The sequence below is a fragment of the Syngnathus floridae genome, chromosome 20, assembly GCF_059516105.1.
Source record: "Syngnathus floridae isolate MCC-2025c chromosome 20, RoL_Sflo_1.0, whole genome shotgun sequence".
NCBI lineage: Eukaryota > Metazoa > Chordata > Actinopteri > Syngnathiformes > Syngnathidae > Syngnathus > Syngnathus floridae.
Genome location: NC_142432.1, coordinates 3095383 through 3118997, shown reverse-complemented (window position 1 = coordinate 3118997; position 23615 = coordinate 3095383). Strand labels below are relative to the sequence as shown.

Below are 23615 nucleotides of genomic sequence, written 5' to 3'. Positions count from 1 at the left end.
TGTGTGTGTTATTGAAGTTCTTTTGAGTGAACTGATTTTAAAGATTCAGTTCCAACATGTTTTCTAAGTGACCCTCGTTAAGCGCAGGTGCGGGAAAAGTTTTAGCTTCTTTCACGTTCAAAAGGAGCTAAAAGTTTTCACGCAGCTGCACTTAACGAGGGAATCACATGGACACTCCATTAGGTACACCACCATTTTCAAGTGTAGCTAATAACAGGACACTTTATTAGGAAATATTATGGTCAAAGGTCAGAGGTGTCAAGCTCTAGTCCTCGGGGCCGCATTCCAACATGTTTTCCAAGTGACCCTCGTTAAGCGCACCTGCGTGAAAAGTTTTAGCTTCTTTCACGGTCAAAAGGAGCTAAAAGTTTTCACGCACCTGCACTTAACGAGGGAATCACACGGACACTCCATTAGGTACACCACCATTTTCAAGTGTAGCTAATAACAGGACACTTTATTAGGAAATATCATGGTCAAAGGTCAGAGGTGTCAAGCTCTAGTCCTCAGGGCCGCGTTCCAATATGTTTTCCGAGTTACCCTCGTTAAGTGCAGGTGCGTGAAAACTTTTAGCTTCTTTCACGGTCAAAAGGAGCTAAAAGTTTTCACGCACCTGCACTTAACGAGGGAATCACATGGACACTCCATTAGGTACACCACCATTTTCAAGTGTACCTAGTAACAAGTCATTTTATTAGGGAATATCATGGTCCAAGGTCAGAGGTGTCAAGCTCTAGTCCTCGGGGCCACGTTCCAACATGTTTTCCAAGTGACCCTCGTTAAGCGCACCTGCGTGAAAAGTTTTAGCTTCTTTCACGGTCAAAAGGAGCTAAAAGTTTTCACGCACCTGAACTTAACGAGGGAATCACATGGACACTCCATTAGGTACACCGCCATTTTCATGTGTACCTAATAACAGGCCACTTTATAAGGGAAAAATCATATTGGAAAACGTGTTGTAATGTGGCCCCAAGGACTAGAGCTTGACACCTGTGACCTTTGACCATATTTCCCCAATAAAGTTTATCATTTATAGTGTCCAAGTTTATTATTATTGTTTTCCTTTTGCTTGTTAAATACTGCTTCATGATTTGCTGAGGTCTCCTAATAGAGCGTCCAAGTGACGTCACAGATCCAACAGCCAATCAGGAGGTGGGGTTCGGGCGGGTGTGGCACCATCTAGTGTCCAAGTGACGTAGATACACCTGAAAATGGCCATGTACCTAATGAAGTGTTTAAGTGACGTCACAAATCCAACAGCCAATCAGGAGGTGGGGGCGGGTGTGGCAGTGTACCTAACACAGAAAGCTTAAAACTAAGACACAAAGACAGTTGACTTGAACATTTGATTTATTAAGTTAAATGTACAAAAGTTGAATGATGTGATACATGTTTTTTTTTTTTTTTTGTAGGCTTTGTCATTCAGACAAAAAGAAAAGTGTGTCATGATCGAAAGCCCCGGAAAGAGACAATCATCCAAACCCTGATCTAAATCCCATTACAATCTACGTACTGTGGAACACAGCTTATATTCTTGTTGGGTATTTAAAATGTCATACAAAAGTGCATAACATTGGAACAATATGTATTTACAAATTTTATATATACAGTGTATATTTTATATATATATATATATATATATATATATATATATATATATATATATATATATATATATATATATATATATATATATATATATATATATATATAAGGCACAGACGAGGGTGAAATAAAAACATTTGATCGTTCCTTTTCAAAAGTGCCACAAAGACCCCTTTTTGGTAATTTGCTTCTTCATATACAGTGTGGAAAGCAAAGTAAAGGCAATGGCGTGATTGAAATCAGACTGCGTCAGATTATGAAGCTGCCATCAATGTAGAACGAGGTTATGGGGGGGGGGTGGACAAAAAAGAATACTGTAAAAGGGGCTGTAAATAAACAACAGCAACACTTGAATGTGTTCAACATTCTCTTTGGCCACATGTCAACAGACTGGAATGGATGTGAGGGTACGCCGAACTGGAGGAGTCAGCGGTATTGCTTTAAGTGGGAAATGCTCGTGCGTATTAAAAAAGTAGAAAAATATCTGGCGTGTCAGGTAAAAAGAGATCAAAAAGTGCAATGTACAATCCTAACGGTGAGAGCAGGCTGACCCCTCCAGTATGTTTAAAAGCAAACAATAAAATAAAGACATTTTCCGCCTTCCGAGTGCAAATCAGAGCCGCAATAGAGGCGGGACACCGTTTGGCTGGTACTTGCTGGGAAAGGTTCTGTTGTGTTGATGCCGTAGATATGCACTGGGTTCTGTGTTAAAGGCACCAGCGGGAAAAAACGTTCTCTTACGGCAGAGATGTTTGTGAGATTTGCGTCAAAGATAAATATCAGAGCCGTAACAAAAGCAGGACAGTGGCCATGTGGTACAGGAATGCCAGAAAAGGCAGAAAGAGTGTAAAGGTTCTCCTGGCCTGTAATCACCACCAGGCTTCCTCTCACTTATATCTCAGTTGTGTATAAAAAGGCACTGGCGAATAAATACCATCTGCTGTTACGGCTCTGATGCAGCCACTGTAAGTTCTCATGATACCATATCACGGACAGAGAAAATCGAAATGATACCAATACTGACAAGTGTTGCGCAATTTGGCATTTGGCTATTGAGTTGAGGAGCTTCATTTGAGTTGTGTTGGCTACCATCTTTGAGCCAAGGAACCATGTTGAAGTGAGTTACGGAGCTTCATTTGGACAACAGCAGTGCTTTTCAAAGATATCGTCGCAGTCCATCAAGTGTGGGACAAAATAACTATAGCGTGACATATCTTATCGTTAGATCTGAACAAATATTAGTCGTCTGACATAAACAACTTCATCCATTCACTTTTTTAACACATTGTGAAGCCAGCCAATAGATTGATAAACATCAGCTGCTATTTAGTGAGGCAGTATCTTGATACGACTATGTTGCAATGACATAAATATTGATCCAAAATGTATAAAAATATTCACGCAATATTCTAAGATAGTATTACGCAATTGGAAATTTCTGCACGACTTATCAATACTGATGTACTTTGCCTTCAAGTCTTGCCGTACATTATCCATACGAAACAAGAATCAATATTGTCGCTGTCTGATGTCACGCTGACATTTTTTTTATAGGCTATGAATTTTTTCAAATATAGTGATGATGGCACAATTGCCGTATCTTGGAAACTCACAATATCGGGATATTGGCAATAGTGCTGTCAGGAATTTACTCTGCCAATGCCACCCATGTGAACAACAGGCTGTGTGAAACCACTCCGGGTTATCCCACTTTTCTTTATATGCCGTGTTGCAGCTCCGACGCAGCCATTTCGTGATATAGGCGAGGCTCCAGTTTTATCGTAAGGCTTCTATGACGAAAAACAGGACGTTGTCGTATAAAAATATCGCCTGCTAACAGAGGCTAATGGAGGCTAACATGTGGCGTTTACAGTACACATACCACAGCCAATCACAGCTGCTCTGCCGCTAAGATAAGATAGCACAGTGACCCCAAAAAGCTCTCTGCCGCTAAGTGCTCACTCTCGCAGGGTGTTGGTGGTCAGGGCGCCAAGTCATTTAGGGCCGAAGGCCCCCTGGACGAACGGGTGTCCGAGCAGGATGTCGGCGGTGGGCCGCCACTTCTCCTCGACAAAGACCTGGCGCAGGAAGTCCCGGCAGGCGTCGGACACGCACTCTGGCAGCGCGGGTTTGGTGGGTTGCGTGGCGATCTTGAAGATGGCCGCCATGGCCTCATACTCAGCCCAAGGGGGTTTCTGGGTCAGCATCTCAACTACGGTGCACGCCACGCTCCTAAAGTGGACAAGTTACAAGAATTAGGCTACAAATAAAAATTGTTGATTTTTTTTATTTTATCATTTGTCATGAAAATAATATTATTTTACTCTCCCAATATTACAATTTTATTTTTGTAAAATTAGTTTTATGATTCACTCTGGGAAATGAGTAGTATTAGTGCAAGAGAAAAGTCATAATTTTTATGAAAAAATGTCAAAATACCCCAACACACAGCAGAGGGTGCTCTAGACCGTTATTCATTGTCATTTAAAAAAAAAAAAAAAAAAATTTAACTGACAGTGTTTCTTGGGAAGTGGGCGAAACTATATTTGTGCCAGATTCGAAGGCAGATACCACAGACATGCTAAGGGCCTCATACCAGACGTCGGCCTTGCGTCCATATCCCTCGCCGTTGATGACTTCCGGGCTCATCCAGTAGGGTGTGCCGGTGACAGATTTGATGCCCGTGCCGGACATGCAGATGGTCTGGATGCGTTTGCTGGCCCCGAAGTCTCCCAGCTTCACGTTACCGGAGGAATCCCTCAGGATGTTGGCACCTTATTTAAAGGAAACACAATCATGTCACACTTACATCCACTTTCCTTTACTTTTTGGATCATTTGACAAAGAAGAATTGAGTTACAAAAGTTACAAGAATAAAGTCATAATACGATGTGAACAAAGTAAGATCAGTAAAGAAAAAAAGTTATGCAGTATTAAACCTAAGTGTCAAAGTAACAAGAATGGAGTGACAGAAAAAAATCAGCAAAAAGTTGTACTGCCGTAACTTAACAAGACCATGTAATGAAAATTAAATTGAAGGCAATCAATCAGTCCTTTGAAAAAAGTTTTGCTGTCAAAAAAGCTCAAGTATATATGTATGTTGCTTAGATCAACTCCAGTGTTACATTTCGAAGTGGAAAATTCCCAGCCACATATAGCGCTCAAACAGGCCACCCGCTATCTCCTTTTTCCAGGCCAGACACTACATTTCAAGTCAAAGCGCTTCTGAACCGCTAAACCAAATCATTTCACATCCGGCGTGGGACTTTTTTTTTAGACGCTGACGAGCTCCGGAAGCCAATTTTCCAAGTGGAAAATGTGGCAAAATACATTCTTTTCTTTTTTTTTTTTTACCTTTGATGTCTCTGTGAACGATCATGTTGCTGTGCAGGTAGGAAACGCCTTGCAGGATTTGCCGGCTGTATCTCCTGGTCACTTTCTCCGTCAAAGCCCCGTAGGCCTTCAGCTGGTCCTTTATCGAACCCTGACCCACAGGAGGAGGAGAAATGCATGAGCTAATTTCAAAAACAAGACAATGCGCATCATTTGATGCACTTTTAACATCTTCCATCCATTTCTTGTCGACAGCACTTGTCTTGGCCGGCTTTTGAGATCGACTCTTCATGCATATGGAACAACAGGAAGGCCTCAGCCAAGATTCAAACCCAGAACCGGAAAAGGCCGATGTGCTAGTGCTGCCATTTTGGAAACGTAGCTGTTAAAATATCACACCGAAAGGAGTGGTAGGGGGGTGTTATCGCCTCGTCTGGCAGCACAATGTAGCGTAAATGTCCAGACAGGCGATAAAAATGGTGCCGCGGTAAATATTAAAAACAGACAGAGGGATAGTATTCCTCTTGTCTTTGGGAAAAATAATCCCATAAAGCCAGCGTTTGGGCCAACACAAAGGCCGTTTGAGGATGTTGACATTTCCGTGAGCGTCTCAGCAGACGCGACGGACGTAAAATGGCATTTTCACTGGCGCAATTACGCAGCCTCTTTCTTTTGTCTTTTATTTACGCACCCCGGGCATGAACTCCACGAAAATGGTGAGCTTCCTCTGCTCCATGTCCCGCAGGCAGCCGTAGTATTGCACGATTCTGTCGTGACGCAGGTTCTTCAGCAGCTGGATCTCACACTCCAGAGCGTTCACCTCCTACACACAGAAAAATGGGATATAGAGTTCCAGATGCTTCAACTGCAATTGTTTGAATAATTACTGTAGCAGCAGTTAGCATGGAGTTTTGCACACTTTGTTTAGTTGAAGGATAATCCCTCATTATAACAGTAGATAGCTCCTTGACACAAATGTACTACAACCCCCACTCACCTTACTAGTTTCCTGACAGTCAGGGTCAAAGGGCACCTGCTTGGCAGCCAGCTCACGGCCCGTGTCAGCGTCATAGCACAGGTAGACTTCCCCAAATGCGCCGCGGCCCAGCAGCTTTCCTTGCCGCCAATTGACTGGCGCTCGTGGGGCTGCGATGACAAGAACACATTAGTCATGATTATGAAGTAGCCACTCAAGTAACTAGCCAACTGGTCACTCTAGTAACTATACATTGGTGCAAAGTGTAGAATAGAGTGTGTATTATTGGGAAAACAATGTTTATTGAATTCAACTAACACTTAGCCGTGCCGCGCTGGCAGCTCTTGTCTGCGTTGCGACCGAGACTCCTCAACTCTCCGTACTGGAGGCCGCCGTCGCCGTTGTAGCTGCGCGTGCGGCTGGAGGGAACCAGCTGGAACAGGTTTTCCTGAGGCATGAAGCTGCGAGGAAGTGTCCTGCGACCTGCGAGAAGAGACATATTGGACATATGATTTTTCGTACATAAGGGGATACAGCTTTGCACGTGTTTGCTTTACAGGTGCCTTTCAGCCAAGCAGAGACGCTCCGGTTCCCTGGTCGCCCGGCTTCCTGTCTGAGGGGAAGCCAGGGTGCTGTTTAAACACGCTCCGATTCAACAGAGGGAAATGTAAATCATTGCTTGGCTGAGAGGCCCTTTTCACGCTGCTTTTTAAAACCCGCTTTTTTCTACACGGTGGGATACTGCCATTAAGACAATATTCCGAGAGAGTGACTCAAGTTAAAGGTTTGCCGTTCCACTTACGATCGCCGTAGTCTTTGCTCCGATTGGGTAACTGGAACTGGCGAGGAAAAGTCCCGCCTTTCCCGTGGCGACCTAAAAGTTGAAACGCAGGCTGTTTAGTTTTCTTAAGGTAGATTGTCAATCAGTAGCTCGTCACTATCGAGTCGCCAAGTTTCTGATACGGCACGCCAGCAGCGAGCTAGTCAGGAACAGGAACAGGAACGGTGTTGTTCTCACAAAAGAAAGTGAAGTCATACACTGCTGTTTTTTGCTTCAGCATCCAGCCCAGAGGAACCCTAACCCTAAGCAGGTGGAGGACGAATACTGACGTAAACACACGAAACAGAAGACCAGCTAGAGCCATGGGCAATTGAAAGCAGCTGTCAAATGACGCGGGCCTGTCCCCTCCATCCCCCCCTCTCCTCCATGTTTGCAGCCGTCTCCCGTGGCGACGGGGAGTTATTTTTTGTGTTTGGCGGAGCAATGGAGAGGAAAAATTGACTCACGGGGAATGATAAACAAACATTGCAGTGTTCAGCAGGCACAGATTTACATTAGGCAAGCGTGCGTGTGCGTGCACAAACACGTGCCATAATCAGCCTTCGAGAAGAAACTTACAAAGCCACACTAACTCCTTGGTTTTTAGGAGAAAAAGAGGTGGATCTTTTTTTTTTTTTTTTACAATTATCTATCCATTGTCCAAAGTATGTTCAGCAAGACTACCAAATGACACATTCAAAATTCTGATGACTGCCGTTTTAGCGCAAACTCACCTTTGTATTCGTAGCTGAGGTTCAGGTAATTATTGTCACGGTTGTTCTGCGAGAAAGGCGGGCTACAATGACAAGAGCAGATGGAGAAAGAAAAATCATTTGCTATTCTGCTCGCATCTATCTCCCCCTCAACTGCCCTTATCTTCAAATGAAGTCTGGCTCCAGCTGCTCCTGAGTTCTTCAAAAAAAAAAAAAAAAAAACTTTTTGCACTGGAGCTACAAAGCCTTGAGTCTTAACTGATGTCAAGCAACAACGTCCTGAATTAGATGTGATAAGAGGGAGGTGTAAGCTCATGTCGCATGTGAATATAACTGATTAAAATATACAAGAAATAGGAATCGCCTCAGGTTACAGCAATTGTTCCAAGGTCGAATCCAAGCACTTCACACTTGAAAGCTTAGTTTGACTTTTGAGGCACCAAGAGGTGCAGCAGATCTTAAAAAGATGTTCATTCTTGTTCAGAAGTTTTTTTTTTTTACTTGTGTGGTGATTTGGTGGCGCGCCAACCTTGTGTGATATTTCACCACTAAATCTGTCTGATCCCGCTTTTGGCCCTCCCCCCCCGGCTGACCCGTCAAAGAAGCGTGACGTCTCTGCTGACCGCGGGGCGTCGCGGGGGCCGCGAAACTCTGGATAAGGGGGCACGCATGCCCGCTTGCAGGGAAAAGTTCCAATGCGCCGGTTTCCTGCCATTGTTCGCGCGGCCTGGAGCGCAGATAAGCCTCGTGCAGGTAGGAGCCGTTTCCGCCCGCCGCTTGCTCTCTCTCTCTCTCCAAGCCTCCCTTTTCTCTTTTCCCTTTTCACTCCCTTCGTTAGTGCCCGACTCTCGTGTCCTGTCTTTCCTCTAATGATAATGGCGGTGGAATCCAGGCGCCCGGATAAAAGGAGTCGTGTCGCCACGGCAACAGCATTGGCTTTGCGCTGACCTTTTGAGGCATCTTTTGAGCCGAGAGCATCACAAAGGCGACCCCTCACCTGTCAAGGGCTTGGTCGATGGATTGACAGCTGCTCGACAGCGAGTTGCCGGCGCTCCCGAAGGGATCCAGCATCTGAAGTGTGACAGAAAGAATTGAGTGTCAAGATTGTCAAGCTCAAGATGGGAAAAATGTGGGGAGAGGTGTTGCCATGATTTCTATGATTTAAAATGTTTAAGAAAGCCTGCTCTAGAGGTGTGTAAGTAGCCCAAAAGGTTTGTTTCGCCTTATTTTAGGGATGCGTGGCTAAAAAAAGTTTATGACAGCTGTAAAAGCATTTAAAAAACTTTTTCTTTTTTTTTAGATATGAATTCCTTTTGTTGCCTACTTTTTGCATTTTACTTTAATGTGAGGCTTTCTTATTTTTGGCCTTGTGGGAGTGCGCTTACATTGGGGTCGTGCATTTCGGGGATGAACTCTCCCTCACTGTGGATACTTGTGTAGGAGCCCTGGCGAGCAATTTGCTGCTGTTCCTCAGGGACGCTCCCTGGGGGAGGGGATGTCCGACCTGTGTGGAGGGAACCTGGGTGGAGGAATCAAAAGGATGGTGTTTTTGAGGCACTATTGTGGGTGGAGAGTTGCGAATAGCCATGGAAAGGGGAGTTCAGTTTTACAACCGAGGTTATCGACACAGCGCAAACACGGCGCGTGACCAGTAATCACCTGTGGAGTGTTTGCGCACCCTTTCCGAGCCCTTCAGCAGCGAGCCTTTCAGATCTCCGAGTGACCGCGACGACCTCATCTCGCTTTGCTTGTCCCTGCTGTTCACCTGAAGGTACTGCAGGGCAATGAGAGGGGGGGTGCACAAGAGACAGGAAGTGAGGAAATGTCACCCGCACGTCATGCCATGGGCGCAGGAAGGTGAGGCTCTTTCATTGAGTGACCCACGTCATCTAACAGTGGCACTCATGTTGTTGACTCTAAACGCGTATCAGCTTTAAAAGGAGGGCGACTTCCTTCTTGTGTTGCAATATATGAAGTAAATCATGTTATTTTGGGGCGGAGGCTGGTCTCACATGGTTGTTCTTGGGGGTCTTCAGCAATATCCTGAGCAGACCGTTGGTCACCGTGCTGGAGCCGAGAGAAAACACGGCCTGGTCCAGGTCCTCCTGGCTCTTGAGTGGCAGCAGCAGCTTGAAAAGGACAAGAAAACAGTGTAACCTTTTCTATATGCCCTCCATTGTTCCATATATAAGGGCATGTGAAAGCATCAGCACGAGAGAGGTAAAAGTAATGATTGCTTTATGACCAACTTTTGGCAACAGGAGGTGAGCAAATCCAAGGTTTTCAATTTTGTAATATAGAGGATTAGAAATAGTGGTACAGTCCATTTCTTTCACCCATTGTGCAATCCACCCTAACTTATCCTGAGAGATACAAAAGTCAGCCTTTCTATGCAAATATCCGAATGTATGTCAAAGTACCTCTTTCTCCATGAAGAACATGTCCATCTGCTGACCAAAGGCCTCGGTCACTTTTTGGAGGAGCTCCTTGATCTTCAGTGGCCTCTGGAATGGAATGATCCTGATAGGGATAAGAGACACAATAAATAACAATCTAAGTGGAATAAATGGGAATAAAAATTGTGATATGATCGGTTAATTGGGTGTAATTGGTTGTTTTGAAGTGATTTTTTTTTTAAAGTAGCATTTTTGATTTTTGTGGAACTCGACATTCGACATGACAGTGTGCTGACGTTTCAAATCTAACTTTACGTAACATTTGAAAGTTTTTGCACATAATCAAATGATGCGGCGGAAAGCCTGCCCTTGCGTCAGCGATTTTTTTCAGCTATTTAAAACGTTCTGCTGCACGTTGGGAAAGCAGGAAGCGGTTGTGGAGAGAGACGACTGTCCTCGCCACTAATTGATATATGATTGATGCGCAACCATGCGACGGTGCCGGTTAGCAATTTAAGTATCCAGAGGGATAAGTTTTGACTTTTTTTTTTAAGGCAGAAGAGAGGGGGATGAAAAAGTGAGTACGGCTTCTCTTAAGTATTCAAAACACTTTGTTTTGACATCCTTTTAGTGTGTGAGGAGAAGAGGCGGTGCGCCAACTCTTCTGGGAATATTCTGCTAAGTGATGCTACACCGCCAGCAGCCATCACGTTCTGTCGAGGCGCCGTCTTAAGTGCACGTATCCTCTGCGCCTACGTGTGCGAGCAAATGTGCTTTCTTATCGGCGCCTCGTAAACGTTTGCAAAAACTAAGACCAAAATAAATAAATCGGTGCAAGGGCGCATAATCAAGGCTGCCGTTTCAACACCACCGGGCCTCCCCCCCTCGTCATCCCAACCGCAGCTCACACACACACACACAAAGGCAGATGAGAAACTTCCTGAGAGGAAGCGGGGTGGTTTGAAAAGAAAAAAAAAAACGTAAGAAAAAGTGGAGCGGCAGCAAAACGCAGCAGGATGTCTGTCTTTCCCTCGTCTCTTACAGAGTGAAAGATAGAGAAAGAGATGCTGAGATATTTACAGAAAATAACGCTGACAGGCCGAAAAAAACAAAAAGGAGCATGTGTGGGTGCGTATTTGCTTTTCTGTCTTTTAGAACCAGATTTATTAATAGAGCCAACCTGTGTGACATATTGGGTCATTCCGGTAGTAAAAGTGCACCGCAGAAAATACATGCGGCGTTTGCAAAGGTTAACTGATATCTAAGAGAGAAAAAAAAATAATTGTCTGGTTGTACCCACGTCATTTCCCCATCAGAAGACAAAACTGGGCCTATCTTAATGAGCGCTCGCTGATTTCCTCATTGGACGGCGGGGGATTCTGGGAAGACAGGGCAGGCCTGCAGATCGCAACTAAACACTCGTCGTCTCTGTTTATACTCTCAGATGATGTGTGTGATAAAGCGCTGCTTAGAGGATGCTGCTCCAAACAGATATGCCTTTCCTTCCTGTCAAAAGCAAGTATGTGGGCGCACACACTAACACAAGCTCTGCAGGAAAATCAACCCCAAAAAATGCACAGATTTATAGTCGAATAACGGAGAAGGAAGCGAGCTAAGGTCGGATTTGGCGAGTGGAACAAGGTCATTTTCTTTTCATTTGTAAGAATGACACTTGTAATTTGGAACAGATAGTTGGAAGCGCAGAGTACATTGTGTCTGATAATACCGACGTGCAAATAAAGTGAATGAGCCGAGGGACAGTTACGCTAGTACTATGCACACAATATCACAGATATATTGGATAAATATTCAGAGAGAGTTCAAGTGTGCTCCTTCAAGCCTCGAGGCAAAGCCAGAGGAAAAAATAAAAAATAAAAAGACTCCGTTCCCATTTCCTGGCCGAAATCGCTTGCCAATGAAAAGAGAGACGGTCCAATTAGATTCCATTGTGGACGGGCGACGTGGTTCTACTGAGTCAGGCAGACCGACGGACGGCGGCCAAATCACGGGAAGCGGATTCATTTGTTCCAGGCTGTTGTAAAAACTCTTTAGTAAGTGTACAGGATGTATTTTCAGTAAGACTTCAACATTCAGAACTGTCATGCCGTGTAATTTTAAAAAGAAATCACTATGTAGTAAAACTAAAATGAAGTAAAACTACTCTGTGGTTGAAGACTCCTGGAGAGAAAATTCTAGCTTCGATTTTGTAACGGAAGCAATAAGTACTAAGTGTTATTATTATTATCGTGTTAAAGAGTTTTTACTTGGCAAAAAAAATTATTACCTGCATATGTGAAATGTCTTAATTATTATAATTTAATACTAATCATGTTTTCCCACTGCATTTAGAAGGTCAAGTTAATAAATAATAACCAAAATGGACATTATAAATGCAAATTTCCATAAATCAAAATTGTAATAAGTCCAATATGGTGGACCCATGCTATCCACGGAGGAATATATAGAGATGGAGAGAGAGAAAAGACCTCAGAAGACCAATATCCAATTAAGTGTTGAAGCAGCATAGTACAACTCAAAGCTTGGCATTCAAACTATGGTAAAGAATGATGTTGGCGTAATCTCGTGAGACTCCAGCTTCCCAAGCCTGAAATATAAGGCCTCTGCTAAATGTCAAGCAAAAAATATTTCCTTCGCTTTACGCTACTCGAGCATGTAACTGTGATTTCTCTCCCCCCCTTCTCCTGACACCAAATCCCGAGCATAAAAAAAAAAAAAAGATCTCCGGACTGAAAAGTTAAGGCTGGGATACGTACCGTTTTTCTCTCTCATGCTCCAGCTTGACTCTTAAATCCTGTTGAGGGGAAAACAACAATATTTTTTGGGGGGGTTTGGACACACTCAAAAACAAAACCAATATTTCAGTGATTCACAGTTTCTACAAAAAACATTAAAGGTAAAGTTGAATTCTCAAATAGTTGTGACATCTTAGATTGAGTTATTTATTTTTATTTTGATTGGGGCCAATAAAAAGAAGAATTTTCCGCAGATTAACAGACTTTGATCACCCTCTGGTCTATTCCAGATAACGTGACTGCATGACACCATCGCACCACTTCTATTTTTAGAAGCCTCACCCAAGGGAGCAAGAATCTAGAGGAGCCTGCAAGTCTCCGTGAGGTCATGGCACATGGAGAGCGAGGGTGGCCGATTGGCTGAGAGGCAGGCGTAGCCCGGCCCCCCTGCAAAACTCTTCTTGATTTCTGTTTATCATTACACTTTATCTCTGGCTACACACTTTCATTGGAAAGGGTCATTGGGTCTAAAATAGATTACTGAGAGCATTTCAGTAGAACCGTGATCATAATTGCGCCATGTGACTTGCCATATTTGGTCAGAAGGTAAACGAAGGAAGCACTATAAGTGTTCTGATTGGTTGGTTGCACTTGGTTACCTGCTTGTACAGCAAAGTTCTGCTCTTGGGCTTGTGGCTGTTGTGCTGAGTGTAGCAGGAACCCAGGGCAGCAAGGTCCTTCATGATGGAGTTGAGTGCCTCTTCGTCATCTAGGAAAGCGACAATAGAGTTATAACCTATAGCAAATAAAAACGTGTGGGGGCGGGATCAAATTGTTCATATAAATTGATACGATTTGCTTGTAGGATAGATTTAGAAGTGTGGAACACAGTGAAGGTGTCCAGGTAACATTCCCTCCTTCACATTTTTCCTGCATTGCGTAACTTCTGTTCAAGTTTTTATTGTTCGTGGATGATTTCGGGCCTCGTTCAAAGTCCGCCCTCCCACACACCTCCTACGCAGGATGTAGCATACCGATACGCACACCAGCAGCCACTTAAGCACTTTCGAAAAGCATGTAAACGAATAATTATCTCCCATCATGTCTAATTATAATATGGTTTTGTTGTGCAGTGAACAACGTTTTCACAAATTAACCAATTTACATTACACATTTTGTCACGGATGTATGTTGAGGTGATATTGACAATTCTATGGCATTATTTTAGAAATCAAAGCTGTCATTAATTTCTAAGGGTCATGTAAGATGAGTTGGAAATTTTTCATCTCATATTAGTTTTTTTCACACAAAACAAAAAATCAAGTGGTCATTAAAGCCTGAGAATTCATTCATCGAAACTTTGTCACTTCTGCAGACATGTTGAGCAGCACTCTCCCACGGTCACAGGCAAGTGAGTTTCATCGAAGAAATGATGCCGGGAGGCCTGTTAATAATCTTAAAAGGAGCTTTGTTGATTTGCAGATGGCAAATGCACACAGTGTACAGCACCAGCAGGAAAGACTGCATTCTTTCTAATTAAAAGGCCAGACATTTACAAGGCATTGGTTGATGTCGTGACACACAAAAGAAGGATGTCCATGCTCAAATGCAGACAAGCGAAACAATTAAGTGCACCGCGGTGCTGTTAAGTGTAGCGTCTAATTAGGTCATTCTGACAGATTTAAAGCGCTCTGTGCAGTTTAACAAGGCCCAAATGCTTTATCTTATGTAAAACGCTAGCAAAAACTGGAAAAAGGACACTCTTGGTGTATGTGTCTGCTCATATGGTTATTTTAACTGAGGAAAAAAAATGATATATATTTTTTTTATTCTTCACAAATCTTTTTTTATTGTCTAATAAATTTAGTATTTTCGTGGATATCATCAGACGATGCACCTCATGTCTGCCATTAGCAATTACCGTCAATCGCGGTATAAACTTTTCATTCAGCAGTATGAGTGCACGTCTACTTTGATCCCTTATCGCACGTTTTCATTGTTTAGACAGAAACCATAAAACGATAACGTAGTAGGAAGTTTCTGCTTGTGCTGACAAGATGCGATCTGTGTCCTTTCCTTCTTTAAGTGATAAGAAAAGAGGAGAGCACATAACTGGCATACCGCAGAAGGTCAGTTACATTTTGACTAGTTACAATGTAAGCCATCTGCATGATTAACTGACCGTTAGCTTCTCGCGCTGGCAACTTGCGTTTGCTCTCTGTTAAGCTGCGAAATACCCAATACTATATTTTGCATTTGTAATGTTCTACATGACATGAGTGTTTCATTTGATACTAGACTGTAAATGTTTCATTCTGTTTCTCATCGGCTGCTGTTCCTCTCTGTGTTGTTTCAGCCTGAGAACCGCACACCACACAGTGTGCTCGCAGTCAAGGATACAAAACAAATAACAGAGGCCAGTCTGTGTGCGTCTGTGTCTCCAGCAACTCGTTTTAAAAAGAAACGCACGAGTGATGGAACGGGATGACAGCATCGTCATCCGTGGGGTAACGGTGTGTGGGGGCCGCCGAACGGCTCGTCCTTCGCTCGCAACACTTCCGAAAATAATCACCATCGCCTTTGGGGAGGTCTGAGAAAATAGGGAAGCGGCGTTATCTCGTCAATCCAATCCAGAAAACAATCAGAAGGATGTTCATCTCTGTAGACTTCTAAAACCAAATCCCGCAAGAGTATTGGATTAATGCTTCTTTTTACATCTTCCTACTAAATTTCTGTATATATCGAGGCATGAACTCTGTTTATTTTGCATGTTGCCATTTTGCATATAAATGAGGTGCCGCTAGGGGGGGCGGAGCTCTACTGCTTCCAAGGGACGTCAGCGTCAATGTACTTTAATTGGCATGAACTATCACGCTTTTTCTCTGGTGTTTAGCTAACATTTCTACTAGCATTTGAGGAAGGGGTGGCGGGGCTCTCAGCTAGAAACGTTAGACAATGTAGGCCGATTGCTTAGGCATTGCATCATTGCTGTGCAACTTCTTTTTCCCATGCTTCAAGCTTGGAAGAACTGCAAAAAAAAGAGGCCTATTAAAGTACACGGGACTTCTTTTTTTTTTTAAACGTATTCACGCTCGTAAAAAGAGTTTGACCATAGTTTGAGAGGAAAATGTGTCCTCACTAGACCTCTGGTGATTTGGACCATGGCTCTTTTGTGACTCAATCTGTGCTATTTTATAACACAGTAAAGTTAGAGACTGCAACTTTAGCTTCAGCACTAGCTGTCAATTGACTATACTGACATATATATTTGAAATTAATTTGTGTTTTAAAGTGTTCAAACTCTTTCCAACAACATGCATTTGAAGCGGCACTAACGATACAGACAATAATGTCACGCTAGCCACCGAGGAGCTATATAAGCTATATGCTTTGTTTGCTTTCATTTCATTGCCAAAGTTGCATGCTAAAACAGCAGATTAAAATTTGAACAGAGCTGTGACTTGCAAGCAAAACAAGAATGAGAGTGCGTGTACGTCTGCATGTGAGTGAGAGAGCGAGCGAGAGACCGAGAGAGACTGAATAAAGACATTGAGGGGATTTCCTGGTGCCGAGTGACACATCATGGCAAAGGCATCCGGCAGGATTAGCAGCCGCAGCCAAACTTGTACTCACTTTGGTTCCACGCGTCAAAAAAATTTGGCCTTACAAATATATGCGACTTGCTAAAAACTAACTGTGGCCTGTTTGAGAAGTTAACATTTCACTAACAGATTATGTGAGCAAAGTTAATATTCATTTCTTTTACTGAGGTTTATTTCTGCAAATGCATTTTGGGAATAAAAGTGATGTACACATGAAACATTAACACGGACACGCAAGAGAGCAGAGCAGCCTCACATTGGGTGTCAACTGGAACGCTAATCGTCCTCCATATTGCGTTATTAAAAAATCAAAACAAAGTTGGCTATCTCCAGATTGGAATCAGGCCTCATCCTTGAGACGTCTTCATGCATGTTATCATAATAAACATATGCCCTAAATTTTAGGCTGATTGGTGAATTTGCTGTTGGGGTCTATTAGTATGTGTTTCGTGATTTTTTTTTTATTGCATACTCTTGATCCTTTGGGAGAGTTTTGGGATAGGAGCTCTACACAGTAGAATATTATGGAGTGCTCCTTTCTTATGTAATAATTTTTTAGATATATTTTTTTTGGGGGGCGGGGGGGGCTAGAACATTCTCATTCACTTTAATTGACGAGTAAAAGGGCGGTGAAGTAAAGTTACCTTGTAAATTCCTGGGCTGTCGGAGTCCATTTTGGAGACCGTCATCTGTAAAAACAAGGCAGGTCCAAAACATGCTTGGTTTAGTCTGCTTGGACAAAAAAATATTGATCTGAATATCTTTATTGTCTCAATTGTGGCCGTATACCTGCACAATGTACGGACTTATAAAGCGCATTAAACGGAGGGAACATTTCACAACAATGTCGTAAAACAAAACGGCCCATCTGGTGCGTAGTTTTTTTTATGTGTTATTTTCTTTTCTCCCGCCAGAGGAAGTGTGAGGAAGGTGCGCTCTCGCTCGTGCGCCGCCACTCACCCATGTTTACTGTCATCATCAGGAAGTGGCCCCGATGAACTCGAGCACGGAGCTCAACTTCTCTCGGCCGGTGGCGGACAATTCACCCTGCAAGATACAAACACTTTTTCAGCCATGTAAACGAGAAGTGTGCTTTCGATGAATGCAAAAAACAGGACGCAGGTGGTACTTTCCACACTTTTCCCTAGATTGGCATTTAATCGTTATTTAACCAGGGACGCTCTCAGGAGAGCGGCGTATCCTTTTTGACAGTCAAGCTGCTTGCGGATTCCTGTGAATTCCCTCAAGTCTTGGTTGTTTCCGAGAGGCGGCGGCGGCGGTGGAGGAATTGCGGCGTGTTTGATGTTGCTTCCAAGTCCTCTCCTACCCTCCCCTACAACGCCCCCGCTTCAGGTTGTCACAGTGACATGAACGGAGCGCTCCGGAATTCCAAGAGGGCCAATAAACACACCACAGAAGACAGGTAACGGTGATGACAAGGAAAAAGTGTGCTAATAACCATGGAGTCATTTTCTATAGCAAGGGTTTTCTTATTTGTATGTGCAACAAAATTAAATAGATATACTTTTGAACATGTTTAGATATTTTTTTTTGCATTTAAAAATGGTTGAATTATCTAGAACAAAAGAAATGCATGCACTTTGCATTGTTTCCTGTTTTTTTTTTATAAATAAGAAGGCTCGCAGTTGCAGATAACACTCAATCCATTGCTCTTGGTTATGGCAGGATACAGATGTGGATACGGTTGCAGCTTTAAAGCACAAAAAAAGGAAACAGTTATTATTTAGAACAGGATTGAGAAAAATGCTGCTGTAAAACTCTCTCCAACCCATAAAAAAATGTCTTGATCTTGCTGATGTATGATGATGCAAAAATTTCAAGAACCAAAATTAAGAAATATCCATTCCAAGTAGTTTTCAGGAGTAAAATATAGACTGGTGTATGTCTACAGACAGTCAGACAGATATTTTGGATGGTGTAATTATCCACAGAGAGCATGCAGTGAGACTAATAGCCACCCTCTGCCAGATTGTCTGTCTCTTTTTCCACCAAAGTGTTTTTATGTCCCGAGCATGCGTGTGTTCTAAAGTTTTGTGTGTGGAAACAACGACCGAAAACACAACCAAATGCGAACAGACTGAAAGGCCATATGGGAGTGCAAAACATTTGCAACTGGAGTGCAGACCTCCATAAAGGCCGAACGGTCGATTAGCCTGTAATTAGCTATTAGCTTAGCGGCTCATGTAATATTGCAATGCGAGAGCATGAGTGTGATTGTAAACATGAGTTTTTTCTCATTTTTACACTTATGTCTGAATATGCAAAATGGGGAAAAACTGTCGGTAACACCACACTGTCTATATTTTCTCGAGTCAGACCTTGATAAGCATAACCACCGGCGCTTTTGACCAAACATGAAAGAATAGGCCAGGTGGAACACTGCACGGCCCGGTCCGTTAATGCTCGAGTCGCCCCTGTCCGGTGCCAGCAAAGCAGCAGATGGCCCATCTGTTTCTTCACCCCCTCAAACCCGCGGCCCAGCATGATGCCAGGCGATTGGTGGCCACTGATCATCATCCCAATGCTGATCAGACTTCCTGGCAAGTGAAGGCCGGTCGCACTCGAGGCGGCGAGTTTCCCCGGGGGGGGGGAACCGGCCTCTGTGCTCGGAATTATTCATGGGTCCGACCTGCGACGCAATTTCAAGTTCAACACATGAAGAAGAGACTTTGATGTCGGACAAAGCCCCAAAACCTCCCGCTGCAGTCGTATTTTTAAGACTCTTGATTAAAGGGAAGTCACAACCCATCCACGCTAACGTCTTTCGGCTCCGTTGCGTCACTATCAAAACAGGGGAACTCCCTCCTCCCTCTCTTGGTCTCTCTCTCTCGCTCACTCGCTCTCACTCTGGAGATTTGAAAGGTGAAAGGTTTTCTCCGCAGCTGCTCTGCGGTGTGAACGGAGTGATATCATATGTGACATCATCCTCGAGGAGTCCCAAAGAAATCAGGGAGACTTTGGACGAAGATGTGGGGGATCCCTCAAACTATGCATTGCAAACGTTTTTCTGTGACTCCTCTGTTGCAAAACGATGCTCATCATTACACAATCTGCAAATTTCTCAAAGACAAAACAATCGTCTCTCCCTACTTTTGTTTTTACAACCCAACAGTGCTTCTCTGCACCGAAGGGTTCTCCGTCAAAACTCTTGTCTGTGCCTTTTCGAACGACTGCAAGCCTCTTCGACAGCTTTCACAATAATCCTCTGCTGGGAGATCTACAAAGAGCAGCGAGGTTTTGCGTAACCCCGCTGACGGAAAAGAGTGCAGACTTCTGCCAAAAAACATCCCACAACACTACAAGGATTTTCCATCAAATCTGTTTGTTTTGGCCCACCACGATGCAGCAAAATTTGGCTGCAAAAGTCTGGTCGATCTGATGCTGGACCACAAATTAAAAATGGGAACATCCATTTCTAAAGATACAAGCCAGCACAAAGTCAGGTGAAAAATGGCCTCTGACTGTGCACTTGACAACCGTCGCATCAACAAACAAATCAACAGGGAGATGCTATCATTAAGACGCCTGAAGGGGATCCTACAGGCGATGATGCACTCATCATGAGTTATGGATGTTCAAACAGAGTGTCTGTGACTCGCGGTTAAAGGAGCAGCTGTAGAGCAAATGCACAACCGCTGGTTGCAGCCGTCTTATTTATCAACGATCGGATTGATTGCACGCCAACAAAGACTCAACATGTTCCTTGCTGCGACATCTACAGAAAAATCTGGGGAGCTGGAAACATCCATCTCTTCAAGTGCATGGTATGCTGCTTGCAATCATGGAATAAAGACCGAGGAGCACCAAATTTGGAAAAGATCTGCAGACAAATAGAAGTGACACACTTATACTGAAGATGACCAGACAAATTGGCGCTGCCGTAGACTATGTTGTCACTGGAATAATCCAGAAAACACACATCTCTAATCCAGAGAGTACAGGATATGGTCTTTGCGGCTAAAAAAAAAAAAAAAGAACTGAAACCAACACGAGGTCTTCTTGGACTCACACTGTGGACAACCGTAAAAGTCATGGTGGGGTGTTAATTGTGGTTACCAAAATAAAAACCACTAACAGTAGATGAAGTCATCGAGGGGACAGTGGCCACAACCCCCAGTGGGTAAGGAGTTGCAACATGGGGCAGGAAGCGGAGGCGTGATTATTTAGCGAGACATTTGGGTGACTGGCTCCTTTAAGAAAAACAAAAGGTCATTGGCGGGGGTGTCCTGTCCATCCGTCCGTCCGTCCGTCCGTTCACTGAGCGACAGCCAAGACTGTGCAGCTCTGTCGTCGCCCTGCATGAGTCACCAGCTGGCAGGTTCTGGGAAGGGAGGCGCACGAGGCCTCGAGGTGTGCGGACGGAAGAATGTCACCCTGCAGGAGGCTTTGTCAGACACGAGCTCCATGTCTTCTGGAAACTTACAACTGTACTTCAAAAAAAAAAAAGTCAAGTTGAGGCTGGCAAATTTCAACCAAAATGGCTGCTTTCAACCAAAATATTTGGCCTCTTCTCAAAAGTACACAGTTTTGTGGAAAATCGGCCAACGAACAACGAAAACACAAGCTCCTTGGGAAAGGTGAAAAGACCAAAACATGACAAAGTACAGGAGACAATAAGATGACAAATGCAAGTGACGCAATTTTGGCTTGGTGCTTAACACAAAAACTCTACAGAAATGATTCTACAATCTAAAAAAAGGATCCACCTCTGACTAAGTGACGGCTCAATTAGCTAGCTAGATAAGTGGCTCTGTCCGCCATTATCGTCGGCCACACAAGGCGACCTAAAAATAGCCGATTCTCTCGCAGAGTTCCAGAGCATCCATCGCAGCCGCTCGGATCGAGGAGAAGTGAATTCTCAGCCCGAGAGGAATCTGGAGTTAAGCCGCCGTCTCCATTATGTGCTGACACGCTATTACAAGCGCATTCATTCATTCGTGGCGAGACAGAATGTCAAACAGCTGTGGTCCAGCAACAGGAGAGAGAGAGTGTTTATGTTTTGCCATCAAGCAATTCAAGGCTTAGGGCTCTTGGTACTCAAGAGTTTTCCATTTCAACAGAAGAGGGGAAAAACAGTCCTTGTACAAAGATTTGTAAAAAAAAAAGCCCATCTCACTTGTTTGTTATGCTTCGGCATGCTTTGGCCCAAAAGCTGCTGGCGTCCCAAGATTGAATTTTATAATGGACGCAGTTATGCTCCTTCAGAAGATACAAAAAAAGAACTAAAGTAGCATCTTATTATCTACAATGACATGAAGATCACTGGAACAGTTGCAACTGAGTTGACAGACATTGAGTTATAAAAAACAAATGCTTGTGGAATTTTTAGAAAAAAATCAAAGATGCCCGAGCCAGAGTTGGCGTGCAAGCATGTGTTGACTATCTGGCCGTCCTCACGGCAGACAGCATTGTCTTTACGCTCAAACAAGTTGTTGCAGACAAAGCTCAATCGGGACAACTTCCTCTTCGGGAGCTTGGGCAGAGGCAATGGGGAAGAGAGGGGGGGGGTCGACCCCTGAACTCTCACAGATAAGGACGGGCGACCTCGGCTGGCCCCCGAACGCATTCAGACGCCGTGGGGCTAAAGTCAAAAAACAGTCTGCGCATTTGTGTTTCCTGTCTTGATTCAATTTGGTGCGTCACAATCATACTCTCGTCCCACATTGTGCAAACGCGCAAGAGTCGAAAGAGCCGCTCTGCGAAGCGAGGTCGCGTGAAAGCATCCCACCCACAAAACAAACTTTGTTCCGTTTTGTAGCGTAACCACGCGACGTTCAAAACGAGACCTTTTGACGCAACATTCAGGCCCCTGTGAGTCACCGTAACCTTTGGCAGCAGCATTTAGCGTCTGACAAGTGGCCTGGTTTCTGCAGATTTAGGCCAGCAGGAAATCATTTTAATTTTGAAAATGTAATTTTCAATAGAGTTTCCTTTACTGGCACTTGTTTCTCATTCCTCAAAACATCTGATGTATCTTCAGCAAAAGTCTTCTAACTCCGCGATGGTTAAACACAACTGCTTGTTTGTAATAATTAGGCAGCTATTTCTCAAATGCAATTGGCCAAATAAAAAAATCTAATTATTTTGATGTTTCTTCAAATTCAACGTTATGCATAACCATCCATCCATTGTCGGAAACACTTATCCTCAAAAAAGGTCACAGGCGTGGTGCAGCCTATCCCAGCTGACCGGACAGTAGGCGGGGTACACCCTGAGCGGTTTGCCAGCCAATCACTGAGCACGTATCAATTTTTACAAGTTTTACAAAATATGCAATGTGAAAAATAAAGGAAAGACGCACATTGGGCCTTCCGTGTTTCTCTGTCAGTCTACTTAATAGAATTTCTGGTGGGAGATGCAAACAAAAAACAGAGGAGCAAGAATTTAGGAAATTAGATGAATAAGATACTTTTGAACTGTCAGAAAAAAGTTACATAAATTGGCATCTCAGTGGCTCTTGCTTTTCACACTAGTTTTATCTAAAAACGATTCATGTGACCTATTTGCATCTCTTCAGGATAAATATGTTTATTCATGCCTTCTTTATAATTTGACAAAGTTGTGCAAACCTGGCCACAAAATTCATAACCTTACCAGCTGTTGTTCTTCTTCACTCGTTATTTTTTTGCAGAGCATACTTATCTGCACCCTCTGTGGGCAAAGTGCGGTACTACAACACGGGACCAAATCAGTTAACAAGCTAACTTCATAACATAAATAACTTCAATTATAACAAATGAAATGCCTCCAAATTCATGCGTGTGTTTCGACGCCACTTTTTAACAAAGACGCAAGCGCAAAAGCTAAACTAGACAGATGGCAGTCATGTAAACAACACAGCAGATGCATGATGGTCACTTTATCAAGTGCGAAATCTAATCAAGAGAAAGTTGACAGTCTGCAAAGATATCTTAAACGCCGTTGAGTTGTCCCGGGAGCAAGTTTACTGTAACAGTTAAGTGGTGTAAACAGGAAATAACAGTATAATGAAGTGCGCGTTTCTTACCTTGTTACCTCAGCGTTTCCATGCTTTGAATGTGCCTTGCAGGACGAGTGGAGTAAGGGGGGAGTGTGATATCCCAGATAAAAGAAAATAAAGATTAAATCAAAAAGAGCGACATAAAAAAAAATCCCAACTGATGCTGAGCAAATCTTGATACGGAGAAAGAAAAAGACAGCGCTCTGATATCCGCGAAACCGAGAGGCTGGTGTAACAAACGAAGGCTTTCATCCACTTAGAACATCCACAACCGAGGCTTCGTGGTTTCCAGCACCGCTAATGTTGATGTTTCTCCGGGGAAAACTTTCTCCCACCGTCGCGCAACCTCCGTACAGACTACACAAGCAAAAGCAGCGGCGACGGTGGAGAGGACGCGCGTCAGAAACTGCGTCACGA

General features: G+C 43.6%; 2 protein-coding genes across 2 annotated transcripts in view; one reads left to right on the top strand and one right to left on the bottom strand.

Moving 5' to 3' along the window:
• The window catches only part of LOC148380776 (uncharacterized), a 14764-nt gene extending 13177 nt beyond the window's left edge, over positions 1–1587 (top strand). Inside the window, exon 9 of the mRNA XM_088363576.1 lies at positions 1413–1587. The gene's annotated coding sequence lies outside the window, so the exon portion shown is untranslated. The remainder of the gene's footprint in view (positions 1–1412) is intronic.
• Positions 1333–23615, bottom strand: map3k22 (mitogen-activated protein kinase kinase kinase 22). The gene is made up of 18 exons (XM_088363574.1): positions 23226–23615; positions 17159–17245; positions 16843–16887; positions 13256–13365; positions 12618–12655; positions 9868–9967; positions 9460–9576; positions 9107–9221; positions 8833–8966; positions 8445–8518; positions 7469–7530; positions 6717–6788; positions 6233–6397; positions 5936–6084; positions 5630–5761; positions 4960–5089; positions 4202–4379; positions 1333–3837 (listed from the first exon to the last, which is right to left on the bottom strand). Exons 2-18 carry the CDS (start codon positions 17175–17177, stop codon positions 3600–3602), a joined length of 1878 nt encoding a protein of 625 aa, XP_088219700.1. The 5' UTR covers positions 17178–17245; positions 23226–23615; the 3' UTR covers positions 1333–3599.